The 25,549-nt window shown below is 38.0% G+C and overlaps 2 protein-coding genes across 3 annotated transcripts; one reads left to right on the top strand and one right to left on the bottom strand.

The window, feature by feature from the left end:
* The first annotated feature begins 79 nt into the window (after window positions 1–79).
* wdr32 (WD repeat domain 32) lies at window positions 80–8,919 on the top strand. 2 transcript variants are annotated; one of them, XM_051916388.1, is made up of 7 exons: window positions 80–1,127; window positions 2,981–3,094; window positions 3,366–3,563; window positions 4,976–5,178; window positions 5,683–5,754; window positions 5,883–6,028; window positions 6,119–8,919. In XM_051916388.1, exons 1-7 carry the CDS (start codon window positions 721–723, stop codon window positions 6,488–6,490), a joined length of 1,512 nt encoding a protein of 503 aa, XP_051772348.1. In that variant the 5' UTR covers window positions 80–720; the 3' UTR covers window positions 6,491–8,919. The 2 variants fall into 2 exon arrangements, with proteins under 2 accessions (XP_051772348.1, XP_051772347.1); XM_051916387.1 differs by having other exon boundaries at window positions 5,680–5,754.
* Window positions 8,920–9,878: 959 nt separating this feature from the next.
* On the bottom strand, window positions 9,879–25,549 carry cpxm1a (carboxypeptidase X (M14 family), member 1a). The gene is made up of 13 exons (XM_051916376.1): window positions 25,176–25,549; window positions 23,082–23,191; window positions 22,855–22,994; window positions 22,202–22,286; window positions 21,863–22,013; window positions 19,503–19,591; window positions 19,302–19,425; window positions 18,651–18,847; window positions 17,913–18,092; window positions 13,675–13,969; window positions 11,058–11,197; window positions 10,858–10,960; window positions 9,879–10,412 (listed from the first exon to the last, which is right to left on the bottom strand). The coding sequence occupies exons 1-13, from the start codon at window positions 25,432–25,434 to the stop codon at window positions 10,102–10,104; spliced, it is 2,184 nt and encodes a 727-aa protein (XP_051772336.1). The 5' UTR covers window positions 25,435–25,549; the 3' UTR covers window positions 9,879–10,101.

Genomic DNA, 25,549 nt, shown 5'->3' with positions numbered 1-25,549 from the left:
GTAAATTACATTTAAAACATTACACTTTCGTGAAAACATTTCCAACTGATTTGTAAAAGGTATTATCCATTTTTGGACTGAGCTGTCATTGCATTTACACCGTTTTGACCAGCAGGTGCCGCCAGCCTGTGATGTTTCGATTGAATCAAGCTTCGTTTCTTCACTAGTAATGTGAATCGAACATAAATGACTCTACTCTAGATTTTTTAGAAATGGATTTTGTAGCTCTCTTTGATGGCACTTGTTTTATTGACGCCTTGTCTTATTTTCCTACTAGAAAATCAAATGTAAGTCAGTGAGTAAACTTTCACTCAGTGAATATAGTAAATTGATAGTAACCGAAAGCATTTCTGATATAAAAGTAAACAAATGCTTAAAAAAAGTTAACACAATCCCAAAGTTAAATAAAAACTTTTTCATTTTTATATCAGAAAACGCGCGGTGTGCTTTTTTTTGTATAAAAATCGTAAAAAAAGGAAAAGAGAAAAAAAAAACACATCTATGGATTTAATTTATGCAGAGAAGGAACCGGAAATACGTAGTCTGTTGTATTCCGCACACATCCGCAGTTCTCTAGTGTTTGTATTAATGGATGTTTAAGCAGTATCTGCACCCATTGCGAGACGGCCTGGTTCGCAGATCCAGTGCCTGTCCCCCCACTGCAGGAAGGTGAGTTTGGAAGAGTCTCAAAACGGAGCCGCCAGCAACATTCGTGCAACAATGAGCTCGGGACAGCCGAGCGACAATGAGGAGCCCGAGGTGCCGCGCGCTGTTCTGCTGCGCGAGGAGGATGAGGATGAGGAGGACAGCGATGAAGACAAAGGCTCCACGAGATCATCATCACCACAAGCGGCCCGTGAGAGTGCTGAGGTGCAGGGCAGCTCGAGGCTCGAGTTGGCCGCAGACGGCGGGACGGGCTCGGGATGCAGGGGCTCGAGCGCTTGCGACTCTCTGTTCTCGTGGATTTGCAGGAGGACAATCCGCAGGGGGCCGTTCGTAGACCCCGCGCGGGATCATTACCGTACAATGACACGGCTTTATTCGTCCATGAGCCCGGCTACGGATTCGGTGAACCTCACTACACAAACTCACGGGGCTGTCTTCAACTTGGAGTACTCCCCGGACGGGTAAGCGCTGAGTCTATGTTGCCCTTGTCATGAGTCCCGTACTCGATTCAGTTATGAGTGTCTCTTCAATTATGTGCACTTTTGACTAAACATTAAAACATCTTCTTTGTTAAATTGGTCGTATGTTACCATATGTGCTGGAATACATGGCCTTGAGCAGTTTAAAAGTGTTTTTTTTTGTTTTGTTTTTTGGTATTGTGTGATGGTAACATTTTTCATTTCAACTTGCTTGATACCGTTAACTAACAATCGTCATGTTTAATGTATGAAAATAAAAAGAAATTTGTTTTTGAATTAAAATGTTCAAATACTACTCTAAAAGTAATGAACAAAGCACAAAATCAATGGCGCAGAGAGAACTGTGATGGTAATTCAAAAGTATTGGTTTGCAAAATAGAATTTTAGAATTTTATATTTATTTTAGTGTGGAAATTAAAATGTCTGGCTAGAAAAGAGGGTACAAGGGAAAACTTTAGAGAAAAAACATTGTAAAAAGGTAAAAATAAATAATAAAAATGAGTAATTGAATATATTGAAATAACTAAAAATGAATTAAATAACACAAATTAGATTAATATAGATTAGTTGAATAAATAATGTTTAAAACGAATAAAAATTAGATTAAAATAAGTGTCTTAAACAGTATCATTCAGCTAGGCAAAACTGACATTCTTGTATAGTATAGGAAGCAGTGTCAACAAAAATGAAATTATAAAATACAAATATTTCCAGAGCTGACTGCCAAGGTGAAAAAGCAGAGCGAACAGTATGGCTCACATTATGACAAAACATTTGGTGATCATTTGATGGCACTGGCCAGTTTACTTGCACAATAACTAGGTTTTAAACTGAAGCATCAATTAAATGTTTTGAGTGAGCTACTACATTTTGCAGACATGCAATAGAGCTGTGATGTCCCATAAAACAGCTGTCTAGTATTTAAACAGAATTAAGATATTAGACAATTAGAAATTTTCAGTGCTGAGAATGTTAATGGGTTAGTTCACCCAAAAATGAAAATTTTGTCATTAATTACTCACCCTCATGTCGTTCCACACCCGTAAGACCTTCGTTCATCTTCAGAACACAAATTAAGTTATTTTTGATAAAATCCGATGGCTCAGTGAGGCCTGCATTGACAGCAAGTTAATTTAGACTTTCAGATGCCCAGAAAGTTACTAAAGACACATTTAAAACAGTTCATGTGACTACAGTGGTTTAACTTTAGTGTTATGAAGTGACGAGAATACTTTTTGTGCACCAAAAAAACAAAATAACGACTTTATTCAACAATATCTAGTGATGGGCGATTTCAAAACTCTGCTTCATGAAGCTTCACAAATCTTTTGTTTTGAATCAGTGGATCTGAGCACCAAAGTCACATGAACCATTGAAATTTCGAAACACTTATGACGTAACAAAACCTCGTTTTCTGAAATCACGTGACTTTGGCAGTTTTATCTTTCTGGGCGTTTGAAAGTGTTAATTGTCTTGCTGGCGATGCAGGCCTCACTGAGCCATCGGATTTTATCAAAAATATCTTAATTTGTGTTCTGAAGATGAACGAAGGTCTTACGGGTGTAGAACGACATGAGGGTGAGTAATTAATGACAGAATTTTCATTTTTGCGTGAACTAACCCTTTAAGTCTGCTTCAAATAAATTAATTAAAGCAATGCAATAAAATGTTTAACACGTTTGCTATCTATTCTATATATTGAATCGATCCTTTTTTATTTATTTATTTATTTATTTTATTTTTTTAAGCAAAACCATTTTTTAAAATAGGGTACATCTATGGTACAGAAAAGATTCTCTAATTGACAAACACCCTTATGTTTTGTTTTTTTCTAGGTCAGTTTTGACGGTCGCTTGCGAGCAGACTGAAGTGCTTTTGTTTGACCCTGTTTCTTCCAGACATATTAAAACACTGGTGGAGGCTCATGAGGACTGTGTGAACAACATAAGGTACATGTGGACACGTTACATAATCAATTGCAGTGTGAGGGAGCGTCCGTTGCATGAGCAAAAGCTCTTTTAATAACAGCAGTGTTTAATGTAAGAACTAATTCAAAACAGTTTGCATGTTGAATACTAGGATTTGCATAATGCAAATTTTGTTTTTCCATCTCTTACACACGCAAACACACACACACACACATATACTGTCTGGCAATAATAAAGTTCATGAGGATAACCGCCATGGAAAATTGTATGGTTTATGTTGTGTACTATTCAGGTTTCTCGACAACCGGCTGTTTGCGACCTGCTCTGATGACACCACCATTGCATTGTGGGATTTGCGGAAACTCAACTCGAAAGTGTGCACATTGCATGGCCACGCCAGCTGGGTCAAGAACATTGAGTATGATACACACACCCGCCTGCTTGTGACGTCAGGGTTTGATGGAAATGTCATCACCTGGGATACTAACAGGTACGTGTAGTGATATGTGGTTAGGAGTGTTTACTAGCTGCCTTAATTAAGGGTGTGTTCACACTCGGCAGGTTTGGTTTGATAAAACGGACTCTGGTGCAATTGCTCTGTTAGTGCGGCTCTTTTAGAATAAGTGTGAAAGCTGCAATCTGGTACGCACCAAACAAGCAGACCGAGACCCACCTTATTAGGGGTCTCGGTCCACTTCGAAACAAACTCTGTTTGCTTCAAAAACTCAGACACTATTCAGTGATATTACAATAGAAAACTGGGAATTGCCAGGATATTATTTAAAGGGTTAGTTCACCCAAAAATGAAAATTCTGTCATTAATTACTAGGGATGTAACGGTATTATCAATATCGTGGCATCGCGATAGCAAAATTGTCTCGATATTATCATGGTCACATGACTGTATGAAACGATACGTCTTCCGGGCAAAAAGTGTCGTTTTTTTTTTCAGCCCGGTTCTGAAAATGGTTCTGGGGTGATGGGTGGGCGAATTGCGAGGAGTGTATCCTTTAATAGAGATCCTTTAATGGGCGATTTCAAAACACTGCTTCATGAAGCTTCGAAGCATTACGAATCTTTTGTTTCGAATCAGTGGTTCGAAGCGTGTATCAAACTGCCAAAGTCACGTTATTTCAGTAAACGAGGCTTTGTTACGTCATAAGTGTTCGAAATTTCAATGGTTCACCACCGGGGGGCGTGACTTTGGCAGTTTGATACACGCTCCGAACCACTGATTCGAAACAAAAGATCTGTAAAGCTTCGAAGCTTCATGAAGCAGTGTTTTGAAATCACCCATCACTAGATATTGTTGAATAATTTCGTTATTTTGTTTTTTGCCACACAAATAGTATTCTCGTCGCTTCATAACAATAAGGTTGAACCACTGTAGTCACATGAACTGTTTTAAATATGTCTTTAGTAGCTTTCTGGGCCTCTGAAAGTGTTAATTATCTTGCTGTCAATAGAGGCCTCACTGAGCCATCGGATTTTATCAAAAATATCTTAATTTGTGTTCTGAAGATGAACGAAGGTCTTACGGGTGTGGAACGACATGAGGGTGAGTAATTAATGACAGAATTTTCATTTTTGGGTGACTGTGTTACTATGACTCTGATTGTGTTTGGCTGAGAGAAGAAAGTCATATATACCTAGGATGGCTTGAGGGTGAGTAAATTAGGGGATAAATTAACACAAAAATTTAACTATTCCTTTAAAAATGGTAGTGTTAATGCTTAGCGAACCAAGACTAAATATAATTTAATTTTTTGGTCTGGACCAAAAGAACCAAGAAAACCAAACTACGAGTGTGAACACAACATAAGATACTGTGTGTTTTCTAGCCATCTTAATTAGGATTGCATGTATAATGACTGTGTGTCATTGTACATTCTGTGCATTTAGGTTCACAGAAGATGGCTGTCCACATAAAAAGTTTTTCCATACACGCTATCTAATGCGGATGCGTCTGACTCCAGACTGCAGTAAGATGTTGATCTCCACATCCTCTGGTTACCTGCTCATCTTACATGACCTTGACCTCACCCAGAGCCTTGAGGTCGGGAGCTACCGCATCCTACGGGCCCGCAGGGCTCCACTCAGCACAGGTACATACATAAATCATAAACAAATAAGGTATATGTGAGTCGGAAATGAAGAATCCAGAAATTTGAAATTAGGAGATATGCAGGTGACATGGAAATAGATCAGTATTCAAAGGTTCATATGTGCTACAGGCAGGGTTGGGCAAAATTCAGAATTTAAGAATGATCTTCCTTTGTTCATGAGTTGGATTTATTTTTACTTTATTTACTGTATTGCAATGCAGAGAAATTCATCACAAAGTCACTTAAACTAGGTGTTGGATTTCATTAATTAATAACAATAACATTAACTACCATTCAAAAGTTTGAGGTTGGCAAGTTTTAAAATTAAATTTTCATTTGCTACCTCAGGAACTGAACTGGAATGTAAAGACATTCTTAATTCAGCTCTGAATGGTGCAAAAACCTATAATACAGCCTGATATGCCACAGTGAACTATACAGGTTAATTGTGTGGTGAATCTTGTACCTATTTTTATTATAATCATCTCTTCTTTCTCTCAGAAGGTTCATCAGCAGGTTCCAGGTCAGGTGGTTCTCGTCACACCATTGACAGCAAAACCCATCCACACAGAGAGGGTAAAACCCAATTAGATTGAATTATGAAATTTGTACATGCATAAGTAGTTTAGTCTTTTAGTTGTTTTTTATAATTGTATACTTTTCTTTTAACCAACTACAGGTGTTCACATTTTGTCTTTTCCCAGGTTTGTCACCCAGAAACAGTCTTGAGGTTTTAACCCCAGAGATTCCGGGTGAGCGGGACCGTGGGAACTGCATCACCTCCTTGCAACTGCATCCTAAGGGCTGGGCCACACTGTTACGCTGCTCCAGCAACATGGACGACCAGGAGGTCAGTGATGAAACCTAAACCAATGTGGAACGTACAGTCTGACAGCAGAATGAATTTCAACTTATTTCTGTGTCTTTCTATGTTTCTCAGTGGACGTGCGTGTACGAGTTTCAAGAGGGAGCTCCACCTCGACCACCAGTGTCTCCTCGCTGCTCTCTGCGTCTCACGCACTACATCGAGGAGGCTAATGTCGGCCGCGGCTACATTAAAGAGCTGTGCTTCAGTCCTGACGGCCGCCTCATTTGCTCGCCTTACGGTTACGGCGTGCGCTTGCTGGCGTTCGATGAGCACTGCGCTGAGCTGACGGACTGCATGCCTGTGCGGACGGCTCTGCTGCGGGAGGTCCGCTCCATCTACTCTCACAGTGACGTGGTGCTCACCTCAAAGTTTTCGCCCACTCACTGTCAGTTTGCATCAGGCTGCCTTAGTGGACGCGTAGCTCTGTATCAACCACACTTTTAACACATACAAATTCATTTGAATTTACACTGATCACTGAACTACATCCTGCAAATGGCAGAAGCTTTTGATGTTGACGGCGGACAATGGGAGAACGAAACTACCTTAAAGGGATAGTTCACCCAAAAATGAAAATTCTGTCATTATTTACTCCCCCTCAGGTTGTTCCAGACTTGTATAAATTTCTTTGTTTTGCTGTACACAAAGGAAGTTATTTGGAAGAATGTTTATAACCAAGCAGATCTCGCCCCCCACTGACTACCATAGTAGGAAAAAATTTGGGGGCGAGATCAATGGGGGGCGAGATCTGCTTGGTTACAAATATTCTACAAACGTTCAGACAAAGGAAGATATTTGGAAGAATGTTTATAACCAAGCAGATCTCGCCCCCCATTGACTACCATAGTATTTTTTTTTTTCCTACTATAGTAGTCATTCACACAAAGGAAGATAGATGGAAGAATGTTTGTAATCAAGCACATCTCGCCCCTCATTGACTACCATAGTATATTTTTTCCTACTATGGTAGTCAGTGGGGGGCGAGATCTGCTTGGTTCATTCAAACATTCTTCCAAATATCTTCCTTTGTGTGAATGTTTGTAACCAAGCAGATCTTGCCCCCCATTGACTACCATAGTAGGAAAAAAAATACTAGAGTAGTCAATGGGGGGCAAGATCTGCTTGGTTACAAACATTCTACAAACATTCACACAAAGGAAAATATTTGGAAGAATGTTTATAGCCAAGCAAATCTTGCCCCCCATTGACTACCATAGTATTTTTTTTTTCCTACTATGGTAGTCAATGGGATGCGAGATCTGCTTGGTTACAGACATTCTTCCAAATGTCTTCCTTTGTGTGAATGTTTGTAACCAAGCAGATCTCGCCCCCCATTGACTACCATAGTAGGAAAAAAAGTACTATGGTAGTCAATGGGGGGGGCAAGATTTACTTGGTTACAAACATTCTTCCAAATATCTTTCTTTGTGTACAGCAGAACAAAGAAATTTATACAGGTTTGGAACAACTTGAGGGAGAGTAAATGATGACAGAATTTTCATTTTTGGGTGAACTATCCCTTTAAATGGAGTATTTTTGTGTGTGTATGTGTGTGAGGTCACACTGCATGTGAATGACCTGCGCGTTTTTGTCATTTTTAGATGTAATTGTTCTTTACACTGTGTAAACTCTGAACTTATCAGTCTGTGCAAGAATGAAAGCAAAGAGCATTAGTTTTTCTCCGTGATGGAGGATGAATGAGTCACGTGAGCGTTAGAGAATTGTGTGGAATGTTTTTTTTGTTTGCTCATCCATGAAGCACTGCAGTAAATGCTTAAGCCAATCATTTTCATGTAACTGTACGCAGTTCAAGGCAATTTTTGCATTTTGCCAAACATTTTAAACTTTGCAATGCCATATTCGTTTTCAGAAACATTTTTTTCTGGAAGTATGTCACTTTTACCAATTGTATTTACTTTTGGACTGCTTGTTCTTAACAACACTAACTGAGGTCTGATTTGTAGATTGTCAATGCAGTATGTACCATGTACGTGTTGGGATGAATATGACTTCTGTCAGTGGTTGATTGAATTGACTGGGAATTTTGTAATATTCTGTTTTTCATATGCTTCTGGATTCTACAAGGACAATCAGCAGTTATGAAATGTTCTGATGCTCGTGACGCACAGCGAGAGCTTTGAACTCTGGACAAAGACGATGGGAGATGGCAGTTTTGATGCAGGTTTAGCTGATGGATGAGTGTTTTATATGGCTGGACATGATGAGATTAGCCTTCAAGACTAAATAGAGGACACAATCTGAATGTTCAGCTTTTCTGGGACTAATATCAGTGGTTCCTCCGTAGCAGTTATTTAAATAGAGTGGACGTTATTAAAAATTGAAATTTAAAAGCAGAGTAATAGTAAAAGTTAACATAACTTTATTCATCCTTGATTCTCATTTGATTCACTCTATTCATGTTAACATTACTAAGGATGCAGTGCTACAGATATATTAAATAAAGACAGCTTTTTTCATAGCTTTTGTTTGGCTTGGGGAAGAAAAATTCTGTAAACTAAAAAGCTGTTTGAGATTTTTAAGAACTAAGACTTGTATTAGCATTCCTGGAAGCATGGTGAATAAGCATTGGCGTCTGACTCACTTAAACCGATCATCTGGGACGGGGGCGTCACTCGTTTTAAGTCTAAAGTTGCATTATGGAAAAAAATCACCTTGTGTGGGCTGATTTTTTGTGACACACTGGTGTAGATCATACATATAGAATAGAAAATATATGGAATTGGTTAGTTTCATATACAAGAGAGTTTTAAGATTAAATACCATTCAAAAGTTTGGGGTCTGTAAGATTTTTTTAATGTGAGTCTATTATGGCTATAATATTTAATCAAAAAATACAGTAAAAACAGTAATATTGTGAAATATTATTACAATTTAAAAGAACAGTTTTCTATTTGAAAATATTTTACAAAGTAATTTATTCCTGTGATGCAAAGCTGAATTTTCAGAATCATTACTCCAGTCTTCAGTGTCACATGATCCTTCAGAAATCATTCTAATATTCTGATTTGCCGATCAAGAAACATTTCTTATTATCAATGTTGAAAAGTTGTGCTGCTAAATGTTTGTGTAAACCGTGATACATTTAAGTAAGAACAGCATTTATTTAAAACTAACTTTATATTAATATTTTGTAACATTATTTACAAAAGTCTTTACTGTCACTTTTGATCAATTTAATGCATTCTTGCTGAATAAAAGTATTAATTTCTTTATAAAAAAAAAAAACGTACTGACCCCAAACTTTTGAACAGTAGTGTTTATAACTGATTGAAAGTAGAGGTGTGGAAAATAAACTGGTTTGTCAAGGAAATGTGTAACCCATAAGTAATGTAAAATCTTAATGACTTTTTATATCAAGCATAAATGCAAAATTTTGAATCAAGATATCAAACTCGCACTGGTTTCCCTTTCTTCTTCAAGAACTGTCCAGTTTCCATGTGTAATTGAAAGAAATGCCCTAATACTGGAACGTAGCTGGTTCTGAGGTGTAACATAATGGACATGAATGTATTTTAGCATTTTTTTCTTCAAATTGTCCTGAAGCGCCGACACCACTATGGAAGCTTGTTTCTGCCACTGAATAAAAAAATAACAATTCTGACTTTTTTTTTTTTTTAGCAATTGCGAGTTTACATCTTGCAATTCTGACTTTTTTTTCTCAGAATTGTGATCTAAACTTGGAATTGCGAATTATAAACTCACAATTCTGAGAAATAAAGTCAGAATTGTGAGATAAAAAGTCACAATTATTCAGTGGCGGAAACAAGCTTCTATACATCACTTAATTAAGACAGTTGAAGAAAATAAGAGGTGCTTTCTGTAAAATATTTTATTAGCTTTATTATGATATTATCATCACTATCGTATTCTGAGTGTAGAAAACCAGCTACAATCTCAGAGTCTTGCTCAAAAAATCTGTTAGTGGTTAAAAAAAAAACATTCAAATGTTGAACAGCAGACAATCTCAGTGTCTCTTAAATGTCAGCGTCCCTCAACCTGTGACAGACCGGCTTATTGTTTTATAAATGAGCTGCTCACTTCCGTTTAACTTTGTTAAGGCGCTGCTGTTGTTCTCGACGGCGGTTCAGAATCTTGGTGCTGATGCGGAGTTTGCGCATTCGCATGGCTCGGATCCGTACCTGGTCATCCCGGGGAATTTTTCTACCACTTGCCAGGATCTGTTTTAGGCGATCCTGTGATGTCTTGGTGAGGGTGAAGTCACAGATGGTTGCGTGGGGCTCTGACCCTACAGAGCAGTGGCGGATGCGGGGGAAATAGCCTTCTGCCCACACCGTTATCTTGTACTCACCTGGGTTCAGTAAACGCCAGTAATCACCACCTAGAGCTGCAAACGTGAATCAAACATTATTATATCCGGTATTGACAAAATTAAGTTGTTTTAAAGAGGACCTATTATGTTTTTGGGGTCTACTAGAATCAGTTTTCACACTGGACAAGTGTGTTGTGATTGGTCAACTGCTTCGAGCGTGTTTCTGAAATGTCACGCCCCTTACTAACTCAACCAGGCCTCACCCCTTTTTTTTGCATATGTCTTGGGCATGAATTTAAATAAGTGATACTGTGATGTGTACAAAACTCAAAGACTACAATTGAAAACACAATTCAAAAATAGTGCTTACTGAAATAGTAAATAGTGGACTTTGTAACTTTGCAGACCTTTTTCATGCTCAAAAGGCAACATTACACACTAAAGAAAGTTGAAAATGTAAGAAAGCATAGTAGGTCCTCTTTAATGCAGTTAATTTGGCAAAGTGATTTCAGAGGCATACCAGATCTTATGTCATGATCCAGGCCGTCCACCTTAATGACGGCATTTGCAATGCCAGCTTTAGTGTCCTTATCCCTGATAACGCCCTTTATACCTCTGTGCACCTGCAGAAGAGCGAGAGAGCAGATAGGATCCGTTAGAAAAAGGGTAGGATCCATTAGGATCATGTTTCCATACAGGACAGAAGGAAAATGAACTGACCTGCTCCATGTACAGCAGGAGAGACTCTTTGTTGTTCTCCCACTCGACAGGAAGCTCACTGGCATGTGGGAATTTATCACAGGACAGTTCTACAGTTATTTCGAAACAATTTGTGTGGAGATAACTGAAGTCATTCATGCCTGTAAAGCAAAAAATAAAATATATAAAAAAGAATATATGACATTGAAACTTCTCAGTACATAAAGCCTTTTATATAATGAGCACGAAACTAGGATTGCCTCTTAAAAATAAAATGAAGAATTATCAGTGTATTAATTCAAAAATAAAAATGTAAACAGATTAATCAATTTTCAAATGTTTCAAAAACTTTTAAATCATTTGCTTTTCATATTCCGTTTGCCAACTACTTTTTAATCCTTTTTTTAATCCATTTGTTGCTTGATAGTGTGTGTGTGTGTGTGTGTGTGTGTGTGTGTATATATATATTATCAAAGTACAATTTATCAAAGTATTTTATTTAACTAATTTAACTATATTAAATAAAGCCAAATACACTGAAAAAAAATTAACTTCAATTTTCAGAGTAGAAACATTGATTAACTAAACATCATGCATTTAGGCTTACAAATAAATTATTTATTAACAAAGCATTTATTTAATAAATATTCAAAAAAAAAAAAACCCAAAGAACTTGGTAAATGATAATGAATGAGGAAAAAGCAATGGCAAAATGATAAAGAAGAATATTTTATACAATTAAATTGTTCCATTTTAAAATGAGTTATTAATTTATTATTATTTATTGTTTAATTTAACATTTTAATACACAATTATTACATTAATAAACTTTTTTTTTTCATTTTATTTTTACTTTTAGAAAATACCCTGTTGCTTGACATACTTTGTATTGCACTCTATGTATTGAGTTTTTGTGTGTGTGTGTTGTGTTGTGTTCTTGTATACACTATATTGCCAAAAGTATTGGGACACCCCTCCAAATCATTGAATTCAGGTGTTCCGATCACTTCCATGGCCACAGGTGTATAAAATCAAGCACCTAGGCATGCAGACTTATTCTACAAACATTTGTGAAAGAATGGGTCGCTCTCAGGAGCTCAGTGAATTCAAGCGTGGTACCGTGATAGGTTGCCACCTGTGCAACGAGTCCATTCGTGAAATTTCCTCACTACTAAATATTCCACGGTCAACTGTTAGTGGTATCATAACAAAGTGGAAGCAATTGGGAACAACAGCAACTCAGCCACGAAGTGGTAGACCACGTAAAATCACAGAGCGTTGTCAGCGCATGCTGAGGCGTACAGTGCGCAGAAGTCGCCAACTTTCTGCAGAGTCAATAGCTACAGACCTCCAAACCTCGTGTGGCCTTCAGATTAGCTCAAGAACAGTGCGTAGAGAGCTTCATGGAATGGGTTTCCATGGCCGAGCAGCTGCATCCAAGCCTTACATCACCAAGTGCAATGCAAAGCATCGGGTGCAGTGGTGTAAAGAACGCCGCCACTGGACTCTAGAGCAGTGGAGATGTGTTCTCTGGAGTGACGAATCACGCTTCTTTGTCTGGCAATCCGATGGATGAATATGGGTTTGGCGGTTGCCAGGAGAACGGTTCTTGCCTGACTGCATTGTGCCAAGTGCAAAGTTTGGTGGAGGGGGGATTATGGTGTGGGGTGGTTTTTCAGGGGTTGGGCTTGGCCTCTTAGTTCCAGTGAAAGGAACTCTTAATGCTTCAGCATACCAAGACATTTTGGATAATTTCATGCTCCCAATTTTGTGGGAACAGTTTGGGGATGGCCCCTTCCTGTTCCAACATGACTGCGCACCAGTGCACAAAGCAAGGTCCATAAAGACATGGATGGTGTGGAGGAACTTGACTGGCCTGCACAGAGTCCTGACCTCAACCCGATAGAACACCTTTGGGATGAATTAGAGTGGAGACTGCGAGCCAGGCCTTCTCGTCCAACATCAGTGTCTGACCTCACAAATGTGCTTCTAGAAGAATGGTCAAAAATTCCCATAAACACACTCCTAAAACTTGTGGAAAGCCTTCCCAGACGAGTTGAGGCTGTTATAGCTACAAAGGGTGGGCCAACTCCATATTAAACCCTAAGGATTAAGAATGGGATGTCATTAAAGTTCATGTGCACGTAAAGGCAGGCGTCCCAAAACTTTTGGCAATATCGTGTATATAGTTTATGAGGACACAAATGTGTATAATAACATGGGTATTACAACTTCCTGTGTCCTCATAAACCAAATGGCTTAAAAAACATACTAAACAGTGTTTTTTTGAAATTCAAAAAATGCAGACAGTTTCCTGTGATGGGTAGTGTAGGGGGATAGAATATACAGTTTGTACAGTATAAAAACCATTACGCCTATGGAGAGTCCCCGTAAACAATATACAAATATGTGTGTGTGTTTGTGTGTGTGTGTGTGTGTTTAACTTAATTCTCTTTTCTTTTTAGCGTTGGGGTGGGAACAATACCTTTTCGCTATTCTCCTGTATCTTTATCCTATTATTATTGTAAAAGTTTAATAAATAGATTAAGCAAAAACCGTGTTGCAAAAGAATGAAGTTACAGAAATGGATGAAGTTGCACACATAGGGCATGTCTGTGTGTTTTTGATGTTTACTCACTCCCTGGAACAGTGTGCCAGTCGGCTCCATTGATGATGTTGTTGTGCTGCTGGAAGTCTTCTGAGTGACAGATCCTCCGATCTGGGTTTGCCATCACCAGATTGGCTGAGGCATAGATGGTAGCCAACCAACGGAAGAAATCATTGTCTGCAGTGGGTGTGTCCTGGCGAGGGATCCAGTCACGTGTGCAGTCGAAAGGGTAAGTGACCACCAGCTCTCCCCCGTGCAGATTAGCACTCAGTACAAACGGTATATCTTGCATCCAGCTGATTACAGCACGCGTCTCCGGGGCAACCTTAAACATGAACACGTGCAAATATATAGTATAATATAAAAATATACAATAATATACACAATTGTGAGAAAAAGAGTCAGAACTGTGAGATAAAAAGTTGCAATTATCTTTTTTTTTATTCCGTGGCAGAAACAAGCTTCCATGGAGACTCTTTAAAAACATTTAAAAATCTTAATTATTCCAAACATTTGACTAGTAGTGTATATAAAAATATATTTATATAATACAAACCCGATTCCAAAAAAGTTGGGACACTGTACAAATTGTGAATAAAAAAGGAATGCAATGATGTGGAAGTTTCAAATTTCAATATTTTATTCAGAATACAACATAGATGACATATCAAATGTTTAAACTGAGAAAACGTATCATTTTAAGGGAAAAATAAGTTGATTTTAAATTTCATGGCATCAACACATCTCAAAAAAGTTGGGACAAGGCCATGTTTACCACTGTGTGGCATCCCCTCTTCTTTTTATAACAGTCTGCAAACGTCTGGGGACTGAGGAGACAAGTTGCTCAAGTTTAGGAATAGGAATGTTGTCCCATTCTTGTCTAATACAGGCTTCTAGTTGCTCAACTGTCTTAGGTCTTCTTTGTCGCATCTTCCTCTTTATGATGCGCCAAATGTTTTCTATGGGTGAAAGATCTGGACTGCAGGCTGGCCATTTTAGTACCCGGATCCTTCTTCTACGCAGCCATAATGTTGTAATTGATGCAGTATGTGGTCTGGCATTGTCATGTTGGAAAATGCAAGATCTTCCCTGAAAGAGACGACGTCTGGATGGGAGCATATGTTGTTCTAGAACTTGGATATACCTTTCAGCATTGATGGTGCCTTTCCAGATGTGTAAGCTGCCCATGCCACACGCACTCATGCAACACCATACCATCAGAGATGCAGGCTTCTGAACTGAGCGCTGATAACAACTTGGGTTGTCCTTGTCCTCTTTAGTCCGGATGACATGGCGTCCCAGTTTTCCAAAAAGAACTTCAAATTTTGATTCGTTTGACCACAGAACAGTTTTCCACTTTGCCACAGTCCATTTTAAATGAGCCTTGGCCCAGAGAAAACGCCTGCGCTTCTGGATCATGTTTAGATATGGCTTCTTTTTTGACCTATAGAGTTTTAGCCTGCAACGGCGAATGGCACGGTGGATTGTGTTCACCGACAATATTTTCTGGAAGTATTCCTGAGCCCATGTTGTGATTTCCATTACAGTAGCATTCCTGTATGTGACGCAGTGCCGTCTAAGGGCCCGAAGATCACGGGAATCCAGTATGGTTTTCCGGCCTTGACCCTTACGCACAGAGATTGTTCCAGATTCTCTGAATCTTTGGATGATATTATGCACTGTAGATGATGATAACTTCAAACTCTTTGCAATTTTTCTCTGAGAAACTCCTTTCTGATATTGCTTCACTATTTTTCGCTGCAGTATTGGGGGAATTGGTGATCCTCTGCCCATCTTGACTTCTGAGAGACACTGCCACTCTGAGAGGCTCTTTTTATACCCAATCTTGTTGCCAATTGACCTAATAAGTTGCAAATTGGTCCTCCAGCTGTTCCTTATATGTACATTTAACTTTTCCGGCCTCTTATTGCTACCTGTCCCAACTTTTTTGGAATGTGTAGCTCTCATGAAATCCAAAATGAGCCAATATTTGGCATGACATTTCAAAATGTCTCACTTTCAACATTTGATATGTTATCTATATTCTATTGTGAATAAAATATAAATTTATGAGATTTGTAAATTATTGCATTCCTTTTTTATTCACAATTTGTACAGTGTCCCAACTTTTTTGGAATCGGGTTTGTATGTAGCCTATTAAAAAGATAGATTAACTGTATGGACACAACTGCTATCATGTGGTTTAGACTGTAATAAGAGGGTCTGGGTTTGGTTTCAGTGCGAGTCTGTCCCACATTGCCCCTCCTCCCAGCCACAAAAATGAATCTTTGCCTATAATAATAATCTCATAATCCACAGAAACGATGATAATTTGGTGTTCTTTTATTGCGTTTCTTCATATTTGATGTCTCCTTCTATCATCTTTCATGATGAAGTGTGAATTTCATTTCTAATCTGTGTATTGTGGTGTTTTTCTATCGGAGGCCCAGCACAGGGAGTTTTAGCTGAGAGGAAGTGCTCACATTCTTCACAGATCTGCTTGACCCTGATTCCCCTGTGCATAGCGTCTCCTCCTCTGTAAGGCAAAGACTAAAAGTCTATTGAAAGGGTTAAAGTCACCATCAAATCCAAACTAACGATTATAAATGGAATATTGAGGTATTTATTATAAATGATTATTCTGTGCACATCATTACTTTTTAAAATTCACGTGCCCTCGTAATCTTTACCAAAATATCTTCCCCTCCCCTGACATCTCTTCTCTTCTCTGATGACGTGTTTACTGACGCGAGGAGGTGGGGCAACCTGTCACTCACATGACATCACAGCAATAACAAACCACAACCATCTAACAATCCAATCAGTTCCCAATTAACAAAAAAAAAAGGCCAGCCCTACATTTTACCTCGTTCGAGAAGTTTTACTTGGATATAAATCACATTAAGGAAACAAAGACTATTGCAACATACATTTTATGCCAACTTTAATGAATGTGACCCTTAAATCCAAATAAAACAAACATTATGAGGATACACTGACAGAAACCACTGAAAGAGCTCAAGGCTCGGCTGTTTTCTTAGCCAAAAACTTTGACTCTTTTAACAAACAGTATAGACTATTTTTGAAAAATAATAAGACAACCAGGACTCATTAATGCACAGACTTACAGGACCAACTGGCTGCACGAAAATGATATTTTTTACAGGATTAGTTCACTTCAGAATTAAAATTTCCTGATAATTTACTCACCCCAATGTCATCCAAGAAGTTTATGTCTTTCTTTCTTCAGTCGCAAAGAAACTAAGGTTTTTGAGGAAAACATTCCAAGATTTTTCTCCATATAGTGGACTTCAACAGGTTGAAGGTCCAAATTACAGTTTCAGTGCAGCTTCAAAGGGCTCTACACGATCCCAGCCAAGGAATAAGGGTCTTATCTAACAAAACGATCGGTCATTTTCTAAAAAAAAAAAATATATATATATATATATACTTTTTAACCATAAAATGCTCTGCAATGCGCCACGCATTACGTAATCATGTTGGAAAGGTCACGCGTGACGTAGGCGAAAGTACCGATCCAATGTCTACAAAGCGAACGTACAAAGACTAAATTAAACAGCCTTCACAAAAACGTAAAACAACGATGTCGGATTTTTTAAAGGTTTTCGCCCTACTGCAGTACTTCCGCCTAGATCTTACGTGACCTTTCCAACCTGATTACGTAATGCGTGGCGCATCGCAGAGCAGAGCAAGATGAGCATTTGTGGTTAAAAAGTATATAAATTTTATTTTCTTTAGAAAATTACAGATCTTTTTGCTAGGTAAGACCCTTATTCCTCGTCTGGGATCATCTAGAGCCCTTTGAAGCTGCACTGAAACTGTAATTTGGATCTTTAACCCGGTGAAGTCCACTATATGTGGAAAAATCTTGGAATGTTTTCCTCAAAAACCTTAATTTCTTTTCAACTGAAGAAAGAAAGACATAAACATCTTGGATGACATGGGGATGAGTAAATTAGCAGGAAATTTGAATTCTGAAGTGAACTAATCCTTTAAATAATTATTCTTATATATGGAGGTTCAGAGTAGTGACAACTGCATTCTATAACCAAACTTACACCCATAAACTTTTAGGACTCAAAACCTCATTTTTGGCGAAGCCCTGCTTTGTGAACGTGTGTTTCTGTAACGTCATACAGTGTGAGAGAGACTCTTTGCTGAACATGACAACTGTTCCCAAAGTTTTTTATAAGTAGACTACACATATTATAAGCGTGTACCAAGCGAGCATGACAATGCTTACGTACTAATGCTTCGGTTGAGGTGTAGTACTCTGGCATGGGAATGTAGTGGTTGCTCACTCTCCTCTTGTCCATGGCCAACTCCTGAGTGTCCCACATGATGTTGTTGAGGTCAGGGAAGTTATGGTTCATGTCAATGCCCTCAAAGCTGTAGCGTCCAAGAGCCCAGCCAGAGAGTTCTGAGCCCTGTGGAAACAAACACATGCACAAATGCAAATAGAAGACGGTGATCACACTATAGTGAACTAGCTATACTACCGTATAACAGTGAAAACACGGAAAGCCGGAAAATTCTGTCAGTGGCGGGGAAAGATTTGACAATCTAAAGAACCTTTTGGTAACACTTTAGTTTAGGGTCCAATTCTCACAATTAACTAGTTGCTTATTAGCATGCATATTACTAGAATATTGGCTGTTTATTAGTACTTTTAAAGCACATATTAATGCCTTATTCTGCATGACCATATTCTACATCCCTTCTTTTTTCAACTACCTTACTAACTATTAATAAGCAGTAATTAGGAGTTTACTGAGGCAAAAATCATAGTTAATAGTCTGCTAATGGTGAGAATTGGACCCTAATCTAAAGTGTGACCAACTTTTTTCCAATATAAATAATCTTTTGTGCAATGGAAAGGTTCCATGGATGTTAAAGGTTATTTGTGGGACAAAGATTCCAATAAAGAACCTTTATTTTTAGGAGCGTAATGTTCATCTCACATCAGTTTTTCTGTTGTGGCTTACCTTCTCATAGGCTGTTTCATATCCGTCTGGGTTCATAGATGGCAACAGATGGATGCGTGTGTCCTTTACCAGCTGTATGACACGCTGATTGCCTCGGTTGTATTCACGGCAGATGTACTGCATAAGATTTAGCAAGAGCTCCCGGCCCAAAACTTCATTCCCATGCATCCCGGCAACATAGCGAAACTCTGGCTCACCTATATGCAAACAGTGAAATCATAAACAATAAAATGTGTGCAATTCATTTAAAATCACCATTTTACTTCCATTATGTGATGTATTTTAGAGTGAAACGGCATAAAAGGAATTGCCACCAGGAATTGTATCATCAAAAAATGAACATTTGAAATGGGAGCATTTTCTATCTTTATAAAGAGATTAGAGAAGTCAAACTGCTGACAATGTGTCTTTAGTAAAAGCATAACAGCATCTGATCAATGATGGAATGTTTATTCTGGCCAAATGAGTGATGAAAAACAGATGTGTGACCACAACATGTTACATAAAGGTATGATGAATGGGCAAAATAAAGCCTACAAGCAAAGAAAACATCTTCTTCTATCTGTGTTAAAAGGAAAATATTAGAAGGGCATGAATAATGAATTCTCTGTAAAAACATAACTGGTTACTGCTCTTAAATTGAACACTTACCAAGCTCATGTTTTCCTGGGTTATCTGATATTTCCATGACATAAAGCTTCAGTCCAGTGTAGCTCCTCCCAATAGTGTAGATCCGTGTGATATTCGGACACTCGTCATTCACAGACTTCATTAACTAGAGGGAGAGTAACTTGTGTTAGTTCGCTTACATGAATAAGCAGGAAGAATATGAAGGTCTGAAATCACTCTAACCTTCCTCATCTCATTATAATTATGGTGTCTGAAGTCGAGGTCATCTGTAGATCCGCTCTCAGTTTCAGCAAATTGCGGGCTGTCAGGATCTACACATACAGACAAATTTTGTCAAACTGCACTTTTAACTGAATGACTATTCAATAATTTAATACTAGAACATACAATCTAACAATAATGCTCTGTCTCGATGTTGCAAGACCTACAGTAGTGGTTGACAGACTTGTGGAGGTTTTTGCTGATGATAACTATAAAGTCTTGTAAATAAAAAAATGAAGAAATACACTACCATTTAAAAGACTTGTTTAGGGTCAGTAAAAAATTCATACTTATTCTGCAAGGATGCATTAAATTGATCAACTGTGACAGTAAAGACATTTATAACATTACAAAAGATTTCCGTTTTGAATAATCTGAAGGATCATGTGTCACTGAAAACTGGAGTAACAGCTGCTGAAAATTCAGCTTTGGGAATAATTCCATAATTCCATCCACCATCAATGATTCCATCACAGGAATAAATTACATTTTAAATTGTAACAATATTTTACAACATTACTGTTTTTACTGTATTTTGCAACCCTGGTAAGCATGAGACCTCCCCTCCAAACGTATGAATTGGAGTGTATGCAAGGAAATAGCTTAATGCATTTATATTCAAGATGCTGTATGCTTCAAATTATATATACAACCCGAATTCCGGAAATGTTGGGACATTTTTTAAATTTGAATAAAATGAAAACTAAAAGACTTTCAAATCACATGAGCCAATATTTTATTCACAATAGAACATAGATAACATAACAAATGTTTAAACTGAGAAATTTTTACAATTTTATGCACAAAATGAGCTCATTTCAAATTTGATGCCTGCTACAGGTCTCAAAATAGTTGGGATGGGGGCATGTTTACTATGGTGTAGCATCTCCTCTTCTTTTCAAAACAGTGCGAAGACGTCTGGGCATCGAGGTTATGAGTTTCTGGAGTTTTGGTGTTGAAATTTGGTCCCATCCTTGCCTGATATAGGTTTCCAGCTGCTGAAGAGTTTGTGGTTGTCTTTGACGTATTTTTCTCTATAGGTGAAAGATCTGAACTGCAGGCAAGCCAATTCAGCACCCGGACTCTTCTACGACGAAGCCATGCTGTTTTAATAGCTGCAGTATGGGGTTTTGCATTGTCCTGCTGAAATACACAAGGCCTTCCCTGAAATAGACGTCGTCTGGAGGGGAGCATATGTTGCTCTAAAACCTTTATATACCTTTCAGCATTCATAGTGCCTTCCAAAACATGCAAGCTGCCCATACTGTATGCACTTATGCACCCCCATACCATCAGAGATGCTGGCTTTTGAACTGAAGACTGATAACACGCTGGAAGGTCTCCCTCCACTTTAGCCCGGAGGACACGGCGTCCGTGATTTCCAACAAGAATGTCAAATTTGGACTCGTCTGACCATAGAACACTTTTCCACTTTGAAACAGTCCCTTGGCCCACAGGACACGACGGCGCTTCTGGACCATGTTCACATATGGCTTCCTTTTTGCATGATAGAGCTTTAGTTGGCATCTGCAGCTGGCACGGCGGATTGTGTTTACCGACAGTGGTTTCTGGAAGTATTCCTGGGCCCATTTAGTAATGTCATTGACACAATCATGCCGATGAGTGATGCAGTGCGTCTGAGGGCCCGAAGACCACGGGCAGCTAATAAAGGTCTTCGGCCTTGTCCCTTACGCACAGAGATTTCTCCAGTTTCTCTGAATCTTTTGATGATGTTATGCACTGTAGATGATGAGATTTGCAAAGCCTTTGCAATTTGACGTTGAGGAACATTGTTTTTAAAGTATTCCACAATCTTTTTACACACTTTTTCACAGCTCTGTCCATCTTTACTTCTGAGAGACTTTGCCTCTCTAAGACATCCCTTTTATAGCTTAAGTTAATTCATTAGTTGATAGATGTTCTCCCAGCTGAATCTTTTCAAAATTTCTTGCTTTTTCAGCCATTTGTTGGCCCCGTGCAAACTTTTTTGAGACCTGTAGCAGACATCAAATTCTCATTTAGTGGATAAAAATGTAAAATTTCTCTGTTTAAACATTTGTTATGTTATCTATGTTCTATTGTGAATAAAATATTGGCTCATGTGATTTGAAAGTCTTTTAGTTTTCATTTTATTCAAATTTAAAAAACGTCCCAACATTTCTGGAATTCGGGTTGTGTGTGTGTGTGTATATATATATATACACACACACACACACACACACATATATGTATTTATATGTGTGTGTGTGTGTGTGTGTGTATTGGCAACATGATATGGTCTTGACCCAAATATTTCAAAGTAAAGTAGTGTAATGTTGAACCTGGCATTGGGCAACCCAGCACTTCAGCCCGGAGGCAAATGGTGCCATTGCTAAACCAGGTCTGTGGGTTAATGCGAATGTACTGGGCCACTGAGGGCTCAGGAAACAGAGCCAAAACTGGCGTCTCCAAATCTTCATTCCCGACAAAAACCTGCACAGAGATTCTGAGATCAGGAAAGACAATATAGTACACATATAGAAATATTTGTAAAAGGCTTTAAAGATTTATATGCTTGACAAATTTCTTAGCCATGTCTTACAGGGAAATCTATGAGGAAGCTTCATGGTGCAGAGCTGACAAAAGTAGGTTAGCAGTACTTATAAAAGTCATAAACTTACGGCCTCCTCTGATCCATTCATGCAGGGCTGCCAGACCAATGAGTCATTACTGAACTGCACCTTATACGTGCGGACCCAGTTCAAGCTACACACACACAAACAAAGACTTTTGGCAAGACAAATATAATGAAAATAGGTTTCATTTGTAAACATCCTGTAAAAGCAGACCCTTGTGAAAAAGAAGTACATTTTAGTATACTTTTAAAAAGAGTACTTATCATGGAAATAATATACTTTAAAATAATATACTTAAGTGTGAATTGAATGCAATGTTTTCAGACACTTAAACGGACCATTATCGTTCGTTGGTTTGGACACTAATATAGTTATCATTACGGTTATCTTTATAGTTATCATTCTTGGTGTGAATGGGCCTTAAAGTTGTCAAATATGATGGTAAATATGGGTAAGAAACGAAATACCAACTGCAACTCATTATGCAAATGTTAAAATTACATCATAATGGTTAGCACACCACATGGATGAGAAATGATCTACAAAACAAAGTTGGAATGGAGCGAGTCTGCGTTTAACAGTTAGAGCTGATTAGCTGCAGGAAATCATTATAGTTATTTGCTGCTATCTAGCAAGAACTAATAAAAAAGTGTGTATGACAACTATAATGATAATGATGATCAAAGACACACAATGACCTCCAGATAGAGTTTCTGCCCTGGAGGATGACGCCAGTAAAGAGTGTCGGTCTGAGAGCATCCAACTGCAACCACTGTTCCTGATCCTCCACCCCAGCACACCACGCTCCGTCATACTCATCATCATCCTCCAGACCAGACTACAAACACACGTATGCAAATTCATAACATACTACATCAAATCTACCTTCAAAATCTTCTTAAACAAACACACACAGTGGGCTGACCTGTATGTTAAGGCGTCCTCTGTGAGGACCGAGCCCTACGCTCAAATACGAGGAAGACTCCAACTGATCATCAGAGACTTTCAGAGACTCCAAACCCAGCGGTGGACAATCTGATAGAGATTGAGACAAACAAATGTAACGCTGATGAACAGTTACTTATTAAGCCAGAGAGGAGCCTAAGAATGTTTGAATGAAAGATAACAGTGAATGTGCTCTAAAGAATCACATGACAAAATAAAAATAAAAGGCATTTTCACAGCAAACCATTTTGAGTTCTGAAAAAGAATAACCTTTCAGTGATTAGGTTCTAAATGGACCATTTTTTTTTAAAGTGTGAAGAGCATTTTAATAATCTAAAGAACCTAATTCCACTATAAAGAACCTTTTGTATAGTAGAAAGGTTCCATGGATGTTCTTAATGGAACCATCAATGCCAATAAAGAACTTTTATTTTTAAAGTGTAGGCAGCAATTTCTCTCTCTTCTCCAAGGGGGTTCATTTGGTGCGCTTTTGAAATTACTTCAAGAACTGGTGGGAATACAGGAATGCTGAGCAAACAAAAATCACACTGATTCACTGTTATTGCTTAAAACAAAGTCTGGTGAATCAGCATCATGTTTGTTGCTTAAGCATTTCTGTATTCCCACCAGTTCTTGAACTAATTACCCCTTAAGCATACAGCCTGATATCAAACACATGAGACCAGATAACAAATCCTGTTAAAATGAAGTTTGTAACACATTGCAAAGCGTTAAGCATTGTGCATAGTGACTGTCATTAAAGGAATAAGTATGTGCTGAATAGATACTACTAATATATGCTGAATAAACACTAGTGACCAGTGTTGAGGGTAATGCACTACAAGTAACTTGAGTTATGTAATCAGATTACTTTTCCAAGTAACTACTAAAGTAACACATTACTTTTTCAATTTACAACAAAATATCTAAGTTACTTTTTCAACTAACACAAGTTACTTTTTTCACATTTATTGACTGACAGCTCTCCTGTCCTCATGTTAAGAGAAATAGAGTGCAGAGGTGTTGCGTGGCTGTGTGAACATGATGGTTATTGTAGTTCTAGACTAAATGTGAACATGCATTTACTCATCTCACTTGCACAAAAACATTTAGCATTCCTCAAAATGAATAAAAACAGTGAAATGCAATCTCAGAATTTTATGCAAACCTGTAAATATTAACTATATTAAATAACACAAATATACTTTATGTATTTAATCTCACTTTATTAACCAATGTCTTTGCTGCTGACCTTCAGTGATCTAATTCAACGATACTAATAAGCAAAAATGACTTTAGATTAGATTTAGAAATAAGAGTGTTGAACTTCCTTTTCCTGTATACTATTCTTCTTTAATCCAGAATGGCAGCACAGCTGAAAGGTTTGTTTGAGTTGCACCCTCTACAGTACAGGCGTAAATATGCATTTCCTTCAGCCTGAGGCTTATTCACTTCACTATTGGTGTAAAAGGGCCTTTACATTTGCCAAAAATAGAACATTTTTTGTTGTTATTAAAAAATAAACAAGCAAGCCCAGCCCAGGTGAGAAAAAATAACGCAAAAGTATAATGTAACGCATTACTTTTCATAAAAAGTAACTAAGTATCGCAATTAGTTACTTTTTTAAGGGAGCAAAGCAATATTGTAATGCATTACTTTTAAAAGTAACTTTCCCCAACACTGGAATAAGAAGTAGTATATAATGAACAGTGACTAGTGAAACTGCAAAATATAGCCTACTTTTGTAACCTATCGGACAACTCAAAAATGTTATATCACTCCAAACCTGTATGACTTTCTTTCTACTGTGGAACATGGGAACATTAAAGAAGATATTTTGAGGAATGTTCCTAACCAATGGTTTTGAATACCATTGACTTCCATTGCATGGAAAATAAAATAAAAATGACAAATTTCTTTAAATATCTTCCACAGAAGAAAGAAAGTGCACGAAATGTGTTGAAGTGTCAATCACTTTAACATAAAATAGATTATAGTTAACTTAATTTTAAGGGGATAACGCCATGCCATAAAAGGACATTTAAAGAAAACTGCAGATTGATCATGAACTCGCCTGGTTTTACTCCATGGGTCTCTTTGTTCATCTGTTCTCCATCTTCACTGGTATTCCTCTGCGCTTGAGTGTGGTCTTCAGCGGGGTTTGCTTTGTCCAAACTTTTAGTAACATTTCCATCCAGATTAAATATTGACTTTAAATCGTTGGATTCAGATTTAGTAACATTATTACTGACAATCTGATTTTCAGATGAAAGACAGTGGTGTGTAATGCAAAGTATTATTGCACCACAAATATGTACTTTTTGCATTAACATTTTCCTTCTTCAATAACCTATATTCGTGTCCAAGACTCCAAGCAGAATTTAAAAGTCAGATATTGGAAGAACGCCCCGTAACATTATACCAGACTGCCGCCACTACCGTATATTG

This window comes from Ctenopharyngodon idella, chromosome 13 (assembly GCF_019924925.1).
Source record: "Ctenopharyngodon idella isolate HZGC_01 chromosome 13, HZGC01, whole genome shotgun sequence".
Lineage (NCBI taxonomy): Eukaryota > Metazoa > Chordata > Actinopteri > Cypriniformes > Xenocyprididae > Ctenopharyngodon > Ctenopharyngodon idella.
This window is presented reverse-complemented; position numbering and strand designations above follow the sequence as displayed.